General features: G+C 42.5%; 1 protein-coding gene across 19 annotated transcripts in view; it reads right to left on the bottom strand.

Annotated features, from left to right (window-relative positions):
- Positions 1-12,702, bottom strand: part of KIF1B (kinesin family member 1B) — a 211,485-nt gene that overhangs the window by 188,874 nt on the left and 9,909 nt on the right. For all 19 annotated transcript variants that reach the window (XM_063594801.1, XM_063594790.1, XM_063594798.1 and 16 more), the window contains exon 2: positions 51-235. In XM_063594801.1, coding sequence (XP_063450871.1) covers positions 51-156 — 106 coding nt within the window. In that variant the 5' untranslated portion in view covers positions 157-235. The remainder of the gene's footprint in view (positions 1-50; positions 236-12,702) is intronic.

The raw sequence follows: 12,702 nt of genomic DNA on the forward strand, positions 1-12,702 counted from the left end.
GAAGAAAGGAAAGTAAGATACACAGCTGAGAGAAAACAACATGTACTCACTGGTCGAGTTGCCTTGCATCTGAATGATGCATTTGGATTCCTTGCTGGTCTCTCGAGAATTGAAGGGCCTTACCCGGACAGCCACCTTCACTGAGGCTCCTGACATTTTAATGGCCTTGTTATATATATATATGCAGTCCAGAAATAAAGAATCAAATCTTCTTTTGAAGTTACAGCCAAGTTTCCTTTGAAAAGAAAAAAATTCCATATGAGGTAGTCAGAATTAAAGCAAGAACTGGCTAACTTAAGCATAAGAACTACTATCTTAGTTCTATTTCTGTTTCCATTTATAAAAACGATATTCATCCCTTTTCTCCCGTGCAAATCTTTTGTTTTGTTTTGTTTTGTTTTTTAAGAGATGGGGTCTTGTTATTTTGGTTTTGAACTCCAGGGTTCAAGTGATCCTCCTGCCTCAGTCTCCCAGGTAGCTCAGACTACAGGCACACACCACTGTGCCTGGCCTCCCCAACAAATCTTATATTCCCAACAGTAAATTATTAAATAGAAAATTAAAGACTAAAATTTGTTTTCCCTTTCTATTATCTCCTTCTTATACCTAAAAAGTCCCTATTTATTAATAAAAAACGTAACTACAAAGTAACAGGTATCTCTCTCTGTGTGTGTTTCTGGATCGATCTTCAATAATAAATGAAAAACACAAAATGTTTATTGGCTAAAGAAGTTTCTTAAACAGATAACTTTCCACGTGCAAACCACTTACTACTTCTCTTTAAAGAAGTGCATTGGGCCAGGCATGGTGGCTCATGCCTGTAATCCCAGCACTTTGGGAAGTCAAGTTGGGCAGATCACTTGAGGTCAGGAGTTCGAGACCAGCCTGGCCAACATGGTAAAACCCCATCTTTACTAAAAATACAAAAATTAGCCAGGCATGGTGGTATGCGCCTGTGATCCCCGCTACTAGGGAGGCTGAGGCAGGAGAATTGCTTGAACCCAGGAGGTGGAGGCTGCAATGAACCTGAGATCCCACCACTGCACTCCAGCCTGGGCAACAAAGCAAGACACCATCTCACAAAAAAAAAAAAAAAAAAGTGCATTGAACTCTCCATACATTAATTATAGTTTGAAACATTTGGTTACATGATGTATATATATTGTGTAATTAAATAGCAAAGGACAAAGACACTTTCTAGTCAATTCGTTTAACTATACAGTGATTTCCTTTAACTTCTGGGTTTTCTTTTGTTTTGTGTTTTTTTAAGACGGAGTTTTGCTCTTGTCGCCCAGGCTGGAGTGCAATGGCACGACCTCGGCTCACTGCAACCTCTGCCTCTCGGATTCAACAATTCTCCTGCCTCAGCCTCCTGAGTACCTGGGATTACTGGCATACGCCACCACGCCCAGCTAATTTTTGTATTTTTAGTAGAGACGGGGTTTCACCATGTCAACCAGGCTGGTCTCGAACTCCTCACCTCAGATTCACCTGCCTCGGTCTCCCAAGGTGCTGGGATTATAAGCGTGAGCCACTGCGCCTGGCCAATTTCCTTTAACTTCAAAGATCCCTCAGATATGCCACTGACTCATGGCAGAGTCAAATCATTACATTTCACTACTGAATGAAGTAATAGGAAAAATGTGAACATTTTTTAGAGGAATAGTTTCCCTCCCAACAGAACAAAGCCAACACTACTGTGTGAAAAGAATCCAAGTAAGTAACTTCTGTAAGAAACAACCGGCCGCGTGCGGTGGCTCACGCCTGTAATCCCAGCACTTTGGGAGGCCGAGATGGGTGGATCACTTGAGGTCAGGAGATCAAGACCAGCCTAGCCAACATGGTGAAACCCCGTCTCTATTAAAAATACAAAAATTAACCAGGCGTGGTGGCACGCACCTGTAATCCCAGCTATTCAAGAGGCTGAGGCAGGAGAATCACTTGAACCCAGGAGGTGGAGGTTGCAGTGAGCTGAGATCGCACCACTGCACTCCAGCCTGGGTCACAGAGTGAGACTCCATCTCAAAAAAAAAAAAAGAAAGAAGAAAAAAACAACCAATTTTTCTAGTTAGGAAAAACTCTACACTCTATCCAATATAAAATCTTTTTCAAGAATAACCAAACAAAGGAAAAATCTAAAAAAGAAAAGTAATTACGAATCCAATTATCAGGAACCACAACAGAACTTAAATCTGACCAATATTTTTTCCAGATAATTAGGAATGCTAACCTCCAACTACACAACACCATAACCAATGTGTTCCCGAGAACAGGATAAATAAATAACATAAAAACCAAAGTCACTCTCTACCTCAATGCCCTACCCGTCCAGGCTACTGTACAGTGGCACAATCATAGCTCACTGTAACCTTGAACTCCTGGGCTCAAGTGATCCTCCCACCTCAGCCTCCGAAATAGCTGCGACTACAGGCACACACCAACACACCCAACTAATATTTTATTTTATTTGTAGAGACAAAGTCTTGTTATGTTGCCCAGTCTGTCCTCCCGAAGTGCTGGGATTATAGGTGTGAGCCACCACGTCTGGCCCCTAATTTTCTTTTCTTTTCTTTTTTTTTTTTTTTTTTTTGAGACGGAGTCTCACTCCATCATCCAGGCTGGATGGAGTGCAGTGGCGCGATCTCGGCTCACTGCAAACTCCGCCTCCCAGGTTCACGCCATTCTCCTGCCTCAGCCTCCTGAGTAGCTGGGGCTACAGGTGCCTGCCACCACGCCTGGCTAATTTTTTTTTTTAGTAGAGATGGGGTTTCACCATGTTAGCCAGGATGGTCTCGATCTCCTGACCTCGTGATCCACCCGCCTGAGCCTCCCAAAGTGCTGGGATTACAGGCATGAGCCACCGCACCCGGCTGTCTGGCCCCTAATTTTCTTAATAGCATTATCGCTATTTGAAATTCTTGTTTTCTGGAGCATGTCTATTGTCCATCTCTCACACTGTCTGTCTCTCACTCTACCACCAGAATGCTCAGAGATCTCCTGTCTCGTTTGCTAGCACTTACAACAGTACCTGACATAAGAGCTCAGTAAATGTTGATGAAATGAATGACATACATTTCCCAGTTGTGAGAATTATCTGTTTAAGTCCTTTGCCTAGTTTACTGATTTTTTTGTTTTTTTAAATGTTTACATATTTTTATATTAATCTTTTTCTATTTGCTACAATGTTTTTTCTAGTCTGTTTGCCATTTTATTTTACATTAAACTGATGCTTCTTTATTTAAATATCAAATATTTTTATGATCACATGTATCAAATGAAAACTTAGCATTTATTAACCTTCCCAATCAATGGAGCATGACTTATATTCACTAGTTGAGTACTATGCCAAGAGAATGAATGACACATTCAGAAAAAGCAAGACATAAAACACATTGCAACCTCCCCAAGTTCCCTCTGAAATACAGCCATCATCTTAACTCTCCTCATGTCCAAAAAACCATTATCTTCTCCCCTAAACTAGCAATCTCTGCCAATCTTCCCTATCAACAGTATTCTCCCAGGCCCCGATACCATAAATGTTGGAGTCATCTTTGTCACTACTCTTTGAAACCTTGTATTATTACCAACATTATTCACAAAATACCATATGGAAACTTCTAAGATATAAAGTCGCTTTATTCTATCCCTCCCTTCCTCTTATTCCCACTGATATTACCTCAATCCATGTCCTTACTACCACATACCTAGGATAATTGCAATAGCTGGACTGTTCTTTGGGCTTTTAGTCTTTGATCCAATAGTCCTTAAACAGAGTTGTATGAAACAGAATGACACGGGGGCCTTTTGAAAAACAAAGGAGTCTAGACTCTCCCAGTCTAGATAGGCCCCAGATATGGATTTGTTGATTTGGGTTAATTTTCAAAGATTATGTTACAAATACCCAGCTAAAAAGCACTGCTTTAAACCACTGCTTAACCCTGTTGCAAGATCAACCCCTCTAAAGCATGACTTTCAACGTCACTTCCAATAGCAAGAACGTTCTCTTGTTCCTAACATGTAAAAAATACTGCAAATTGATTTTTAAAAATCAAATATATAAATTCATAAGCTTACGATACTTTTTTTAAAAAAACTTCATTAACAGATCAATGGTTACAGAGGGAAGAAAATGCATTATCCTGAAAACAGCAAATAAAACAGAATTAAGCATACATCTAGTCTGTATAGCCTGTATAAAATATTCCAGGATAACCAAATAGTCAATGAAAGTAAGTTCTTTTTTTTCTCTTTTCTTTTTTTTTGAGATGGAGTCTCACTCTGTCACCCAGGTCAGGCTGGAGTGCAGTGGCATGATCTTGGCTCACTGCAACCTCCTTTTTCGGGATTCAAGCAATTCTCCTGCCTCAGCCTCCCGAGTAGCTGGGATTACAGAAGCCCACCACCACGCCCGGGTAATTTTTGTATTATTAGTAGAGACAGGGTTTCACCATGTGGGCCAGGCTGGTCTCAAACTCCTGACCTCAGATGATCCGCCCACCTCAGTCTCCCAAAGTGCTAGGATTACAGGTGTGAGCCACAGCACCCGGCTGAGGGTAAGTTCTTTACAGAAAAATTCTAGCTAATAAATGCAGAAGAAATGAAAGAATTATAGAATGTTACCTTTTCCCAACTCTTTTTTTTTTTTTTAGATGAAGTTTCGCTCTTGTCACCCAGGCTGAAGTGCAGTGGCACTATCTTGGCTCACTGCAGCCTCAACCTCATGGGTTCAAGCGATTCTCCTGCCTCAGCCTACCGAGTAGCTGGGATTACAGGTGCCCAACACACCACCAGGTTAATTTTTGTGGTTTTAGTAGAGATGGGGTTTCAACATGTTGGCCAGGCTGGTCTCGAACAAAGGAAATACACAGCTTATTAAGTATTCTTGCCCTACTCCCCTTAAAATGAAAACTTTTTAAAAAACCAAACCCTGAATAAAATCAAGCTTTAGATCTGACTACCAGTTTAGAAGACATATAGGGAGGAAAGAAGCAACTTAGATGACACATCAAAGATGTAAACAGGCAAATTCAGTATATGAAACAATCTACACAATTCAGTATATGAAACAATCTACAGAATAAATCAACCAGTTTCTTCAAACAAATAGCATAATTGGGGAGACAGGGTTTTATAACCCTGGGCTTGTGGGCCAGGCACGGTGGCTCACGCCTGTCATCCTGGCACTTTGGGAGGCTGAGATGGGTAGATCACGAGGTCAAGAAATCGAGACCATCCTGGTCAACATGGTTGACCATCTCTACTAAAGCACAAAAATTAGCTGGGCATGGTGACGTGCACCTGTAATCCCAGCTACTTGGGAGGCTGAGGCAGGAGAATTGTTTGAACCCGGGAGGCAGAGGTTGCAGTGAGCCGAGATCGCACCACTGCACTCCAGCCTGGTAAGAGAGCGAGACTTCATCTCAAAAAAAAAAAAAAAAAGAGACTTGCGTTATTTATCAACCAAATACAATGTATTTTTTGTTTGTTTGTTTGTTTGTTTGTTTGTTTTTGAGACAGGGTCTCCCTCTGGTTGCCCAGGCTGGGGAGTGCAGTGGCATGATCTCAGCTCACTGCAGTCTTGACCTCCTGGGCTCAGGTGATTCTCCCACCTCAGCTTCCCAAGTAGCTGGGATTACAGGCACACGCCACCACGCCTGGCTAGCTTTTTGTATTTTTAGTAGGGACAGGGTTCCGCTATGTTGCCCAGGCTGGTCTCGAACTCCTGGACTCATGTAATCTTCCAGCCTCGGCCTTCGAGTGCTGGGATTACAGGTGTGAACCACCACACTCGGCCTAAAAATACATTTTTTAGATAATCAGGGTAGTCTGAAGATAGGCTGGGTATTAGATGATATTAAGGAATTTGTTAGGGGATGACAGAACAAGATTGCCAAAATGTTGATAGTTGTTGAATACTGTTGATATTTAAATTTTAAAAAACAAAACAAAACTTTTTTCTTTTGTGTTCTACCTAGGACCTACCAAAGTGTTGAATGTTACAAACAAGACAAGAAAGGCTGAAACCTCCTTGGTGGGCTTTAGATATAAAGTACTATGTATTTGTAACTATGAACCAAAACATTAACATCTCTAATACCTAATGTCCCCATACATACACACATACATTTTTCTATAGACTACTTGACTCCTCTACCTAGCTATCCTTCCAGCATTTCATTCAGTCTCACACAACTAAAGCCGAAACCTCTATCCCCAAAACAATACCAGCTCTTTGGCCTCCTTTCTATTTCTTTTTAATGTTCTCACCATTCTGCTGTTCTCACACAGGCTAAAAGCTTGCTTTGTCTATCCATCTAATCAGCTTATATCTATAAAATCTCTCCATTTCTACCACCACCATTACCTTTTAGGCTTTCAATACTTCTCACCCAAGGCCTTCTTAACCAGCTTTCTCTCTCTTCCTCCTACCCTATCCATACTACACAATATCCCCATTTTCTTTTTTAAAAATATTTTTTATTATCTTTACCACAGTTATCCAATTAGGTGAATTATCCCTTTTCATCTGCCCTATCTGTACCACATAATATTGCCAAGATTCACCTTCCTGAAGTACAGATCTATTTCTATCACTGTCCACTTCAAAATCCTCCAAGTTCCCCTCCTGTCTACGAAGCAATGACTAAACTCCCCACAATGGCATTCAAAGTGTTCTGCAACATAAACCACCTATTTTTACAAGCCCACATGAACACTGCCTTCCAGCCACATTCTTTTACAACCACCCACCAGAGGACTTCCAGAATGCATCCCAAGTTTTTCTGCCCCTGTGTTTTTGCTCCAACTTTCCCTTTCCCCACTGTGTCCTTCGTCTCATTCTTTTTAAATTCCAATTTATTCTTCCAGGACCTTCTCACTTGCTCCTGTCTAAAGTCTTGATGGATTCTCTCCACCCCAAAACCAAATACAATTGCTCCTCTATTTAACACTTTTCAAATCATTGACCTTACCCAAGGCAGAATAAATTACTTTTTTTATTGTTTTGTTGTTTTTTTCAGACAAGGTCTTGCTCTGTCAAGGGAATCATGGCTCACTGCAGCCTCAACCTCCCAGGCTCAAGTGACTCTCTTGCCTCAGTTTCCCGAGCAGCTGGAGCTACAGGGGTGCACCACCATGCCCGGCTAATTTTTTGTTTGTTTGTTTAAGACAAGGCCTCACTCTGTCCACCCAGACTGGAGTGCAGTGGAACCATCTCAGCTCACTGCAGCCTCAGCCTCAAGTAGCTGGGACTACAGGCATGTCCCACCACACCCAGCCTTAGTCAAGTTTCTAATCCTCTACAAGAGGGGTCCTCAACCCCTAGGCCACAGAGTGGTACAGGTCTGTGGCCTGTTAAAAACCAGGCCACACAGCAGGAGGTGAGCGGTGGGCAAGTGAGCATTATTGCCTGAGCTCCTCCTCCTGTGAGATCAGCGATGGCATCAGAGTTTCATAGAAGTGCAAACCTTACTGTGAACTGTGCATGCAAGGGATCTAGGTTGCACACTCCTTATGAGAATCTAATGCCTGATGATCTGAGGTAGAACAGTTTCATCCTGAGACCATCACCCCAACCCTGTCTGTGGAAAAACTGTCTTCCACAAAACCAGTCCCTGGGGCTGAAAAGAATGGGGACAGCTGCCCTACAACACAGGATGGGTCTTGAATACAATAGTTATTTTTTTTGGTTGAATTCCTATTTAACTGGATGTCAACAAACTAACATTTAAACAGCATTAAATAAAAAACATAAATTGGGGCCAGGCATGGTTCCTCACGCCTATAATCCCAACACTTTGGGAGGCTGAAGTGAAAGAATTGCTTGAGGCCAGAAGTTCAAGACCAGCCTGGGCAACATATTGAGACACTCTCTACCAAAAAACATTTTTGTTTAAATTAGCTGGGTGTGGTGGCATGCATCGGTAATCCCAGCTACTTGAGAGGCTGAGGTGGATAGATCACTTGAGCCCAGGAGTTGGAGGCTGCAATTAGCCATGATTCCATCACTGCACTCCAGTTTGGACAACAGAGCCAACAACATCTCAAAAAAACACACACACAAAACAGGCTGGGCACGGCAGCTCACGCTTGTAATCCCAGCACTTTGGGAGGCTGAGGCGGGCGGATCACAAGGTCAGGAAATCGAGACCATCCTGGCTAACATGGTGAAACCCCATCTCTACTAAAAATACAAAAAATTAGCCAGGTGTGGTGACACGCACCTGTAAACCCAGCTACTCGGGAGGCTGAGGCAGGAGAACCGCTTAAACCCGGGAGGCGGAGGTTGCAGTGAGCTGGGATATCACACTACTGCACTCCAGCCTGGGCAACAGAGCGAGACTCCATCTCAAACAAACAAACAAAAACCACGGTCAGGGCTGTACACTCTGACTCACACCTGCTGTAATTCTGGCACTTTCAGAGGCCAAGGCAGGCAGATGGCTTGAGCTCAGGAGTTCAAGACCAGCCTAGGCAACATGTGAAACCCTATTTCTGCAAAAAAACACAAAAATTAGCCGGGCATTGTTGTGTGCTAATAACATCTATCCTTTTTAGAAGTTTATATTTAATTACTTTCCCAAAACAACCTAAACCTAAATATTTTTTCTGATTTTACTGTCTCATGGTAAAAACTTCAGGCCGCGCACAGTGGCTCACGCCTGTAATCCCAGCACTTTGGGAGGCCGAGGCGGGCGGATCATGAGGTCAAGACATCAAAACCATCCTGGCCAACGTGGTGAAACCCCGTTTCTACTAGAAATACAAAAATTAGCTGGTGTGGTGGCACATGCCTGTAGTCCTAGCTACTCGGGAAGCTGAGGCAGGATAATTGCTTAAACCCGGGAGGCAGAGGTTGCAGTGAGCCAAGATCGCACCACTGCACTCCAGCCTGTTGACAGAGTAAGACTCCGTCTAAAAAAAAACAAAAAACAAAAAACAAAACAAAACAAAACAAAAAAACCACCTTGCAACCATCTTCAAAATTTAGTGAAAATGTTATCCAGTCATTCAAAGCTACAGTTAAGTGGACTACAGAAAGTTATTCTGTCACTTCTCTACTACTATAAACAGTATCCATTATAATAGACATCCATCAAAGACTTAGTTTCAAAACTCCCTGCTCCTTTAAAGAATTACTTATGTAAGTCTGAAATCAAGTTTAAAATCCAGCAAGAAACAATAATTTTACAGAGGTGCTTTTTGTTTTGTTGTTTTGTTTTTGAGACAGAGTCTTGCTCTGTCACCCAGGCTAGATGAAGTGCAATAGCCATCTCGGTTTACTGCAACCTCTGCCTCCCAGGTTCAAGCGATTCTCCTGCCTCAGCCTCCCGAGTAGCTGGGACTACAGGTGCGTGCCACCACACCTGGCTAATTTTTGTGTTTTTAGTAGAGACAGAGTTTCACTATGTTGGCCAGGGTGGTCTTGAACTCCTGACCTTGTGACCCGCCTGCCTCGGCCTCCCAAAGTGCTGGGATTACAGGCGTGAGCCACCACACCCAGCCTACAGAGTTATTTTTAAGAAGTTATAGGAAAACAACATTTCTTAATAATTAGCAAAAAAATACATCTTCCAAGTTTTGAAAGCCAGAGCAGGAAGGTAGAAAAGGTAACCATACATACTCTAAATCACTTACACAGCCTGAGTTCTAAACTGTTCTTCTGACCACTTTTCCTTGCGACATACAATTAGAAGCGTTAGGAAAGTGGAATGGAGCAAAAATTCCAGAAGCATTCACTAACATTAAAGAGACAATAAAACATTTAGGTCTAATTCATTTGAATTTTTCTCAATTTTTGCCCAATTGCTTAATTTTGATCTTGTAGAATTCCCACTTGCCCTCAAAGGCACTTCGGATTATAAGGAATCTAAGGAGAAGACTGAAATTGATCTTTCAGTAAAGTGATAAACAAGAATGAAATAATACTAGTTTTTTGGTTGGTTTGTGTTTGTAGCATTCCTTTTCTATAGAAAACAGCCAGGATTATATTCCTTAAAAAATGATCAGTTCATGCCATTGCCTCTCCTTAAAAACCTTCTCAGAGCATAACCTAAAAGTTCAAGGGCCTCCACAATCCAACCTACTTCCCCTGTCTCAGCTTTCCTTGCCCAACTCTAAGCCTTCTTCTCCACTAGCCACCACCTTCCTACACTATACACATGGATTCCTAGGAGCCCAATCTCCCTTCTCAACCTATTACAAGTTCACATCTTTCAAGGACAAGGTCAAATGAGACCATGGAGCAGGATGCATTAATTCATTTCTTAATATCCGTCTGCTTTTCTGAGTAAAAGGGCATACCTTTTTTTTCCTTTGCTCCATAAAATTACTCGACTGATTCCTCACTTTTCCATTTATTTCATTCTGCCCCTATGTTGCAGTCAGTAGTTCCCTTACCTCTCATATACTGATACTTTATTCAGTACATTTGTTAGAATTAAACAGAAATGCAGTCTTTTAAATTCCATACTAGAATTAGCCAGGCATGGTGGCACATGCCTGTAGTCCCAGCTACTTAGGAGGCTGAGGCATGAGAATCGCTTGAACCCGGGAGGCACAGGTTGCAGTGAGCCAAGATTGCACCACTGCACTCCAACCCGGGCGACAGAGCAAGACACTGTCTAAATTAATTAATTAATTCAATATTAGCACAGTTTGTTATACAAAAACAAATTTGAAACAAGTAGCTATTTAAAATATAACATTTTCCTCTGAATTACATTTTAAAGTGTGAATTATAATTTAAAGAATGAATATGTACCCAAAAATAAATTTTTATAGCTAGAGATCCCCTTTTGAGATGCTATGAAAAAGTCCTCCTTATATCACATTTTGCATCTCTCAGTCCAATACTTTCCATGAAGACCAAGCAGGTTTTCGGACCTAACACTCTGCTGCTGACAATGGATATACTGATAAAATGGCCCCCCAAAATTTAAGAACTGGTGTGTGTGTGTGTCTGTATGTAGTCACTATTTATTCTTGATTTTTGACTCTCTGAATAAAAGTTAACCATGGGCCATGCTGTGGAAGTTCAAAATGAATCATATATTAGAAAAGGAGGCCGGGCACGATAGCTGATGCCTGTAATCCCAGCCCTTTGGGAGGCCGAGGCGGACAGATCATTTGAGGTCAGGAGTTCGAGACCAGCCTGGCCAACATGGTGACATGTCATCTCTGCTAAAAATACAAAAATTAGCTGGGTGTGGTGGCACATGCCTGTAATCCCAGCTACTCAGAAGGCTGAGGCAGGAGAATTGCTTGAACCTCGGAGGTGGAGGTTGCAGTGAGCCAAGATCGCACCATTACACTCCAGCCTCAGTGACAGAGCGAGACTCCATGTCAAAAAAAAAAAAAAAAGCTTCTTTCTGTATTCTAACCCAATCCAAGAATCAGACTATACACGAGTAGTCTCCTGACATATCAGATTTTTAATCTCCAATATGGCTAAACAGGCTCAGTCATGCTCCCCAAATGTTTTAACTACTATCTGGCTAGGCGCAGTGGCACATGCCTGTAATCCCAGCACTCTGGGAGGCCAAGGTGGGTGGATCACTTGAGGTCAGGAGTTCAAGACCAGCCTGGCCAGCATGGTGAAACTCCGTCTCTATTAAAAGCACAAAAATCAGCTGGGCTTGGCGGCAGGCGCCTGTAATCCCAGCTACTCAGGAAGCTGAGGCAGGAGAATAGCTTGAACCTGGGAGGCGGAGGTTGCAGTGAGCCAAGATGATACCACTGTGCTACAGCCTGGGCGACATGAGCAAAACTCTGTCTCAAAAAAGAAAAGAAACAAAGAAAAGGGGTCTCACTTTTTCACCGCCCAGGTTGGAGTGCAGTGGTGTGATTGAAGCTCATGGCAGCCTCAAAACTCCTTGGCTGTCCCTCAGCCTCAGGAGTAGCTGGGTACTATAGGCATGCATCACTGCCCTGTTTATTTTTTATTTTATTTTGTAAAGGTATTTGAAGAACATTTCTTCCTTTTACTTAAAGAAGCTGTTGAAAACATTTAGTACATATCTATCTATCTATCTATCTATCTATCTATCTATCTATTTATTGAAACAGGGTCTCACTCTGTTGCCCAGGATGGAGTACAGTGGAACAATCACAGTTCACTGCAGCCTCAATCTCCCAGGCTCAAGCAATCCTTCTCCCTCAGCCTCTGGAGTTATTGGGACTACAGGCACATGCCACCACACCTACCTAATTTTTTTTTTTTTTTTTTTTGAGACAGAGTTTCACTTTTGTTGCCCAGGCTGGAGTGCAATGGCTCGCGATCTCGGCTCACCGCAACCTCCACCTCCCGGGTTCAAGTGATTCTCCTACTTCAGCCTCCCGAGTAGCTGGGATTACAGGCATGTGCCACCACACCCAACTAATTTTGTATTTTTAGTAGAGACGGAGTTTCTCCATGTTGGTCAGGCTGGTCTCGAACTCTTGACCTCAGGTGATCCGCCTGCCTCAGCCTCCCAAAGTGCTGGGATTACAAGCATGACCCACCGCGCCCATCCACTAAATTTATCTTTAATAGAGATGAGATCCTGCTTCACTGCCCAGGCTGATATCGAACTATTGGGCGCAAGCAATCCTCTCACCTAGGCCTCCCAAAGTGCTGGGATTACAGGTGTGAGCCACTGTCCCCAGCCCTAGTAAGTCTTTATTTTTTATTTTTTTGAGATGAGTTTCACTCTTGTTGCCCAG

The sequence above is a fragment of the Pan paniscus genome, chromosome 1 (genome assembly GCF_029289425.2).
Source record: "Pan paniscus chromosome 1, NHGRI_mPanPan1-v2.0_pri, whole genome shotgun sequence".
Taxonomy (NCBI): Eukaryota; Metazoa; Chordata; class Mammalia; order Primates; family Hominidae; genus Pan; species Pan paniscus.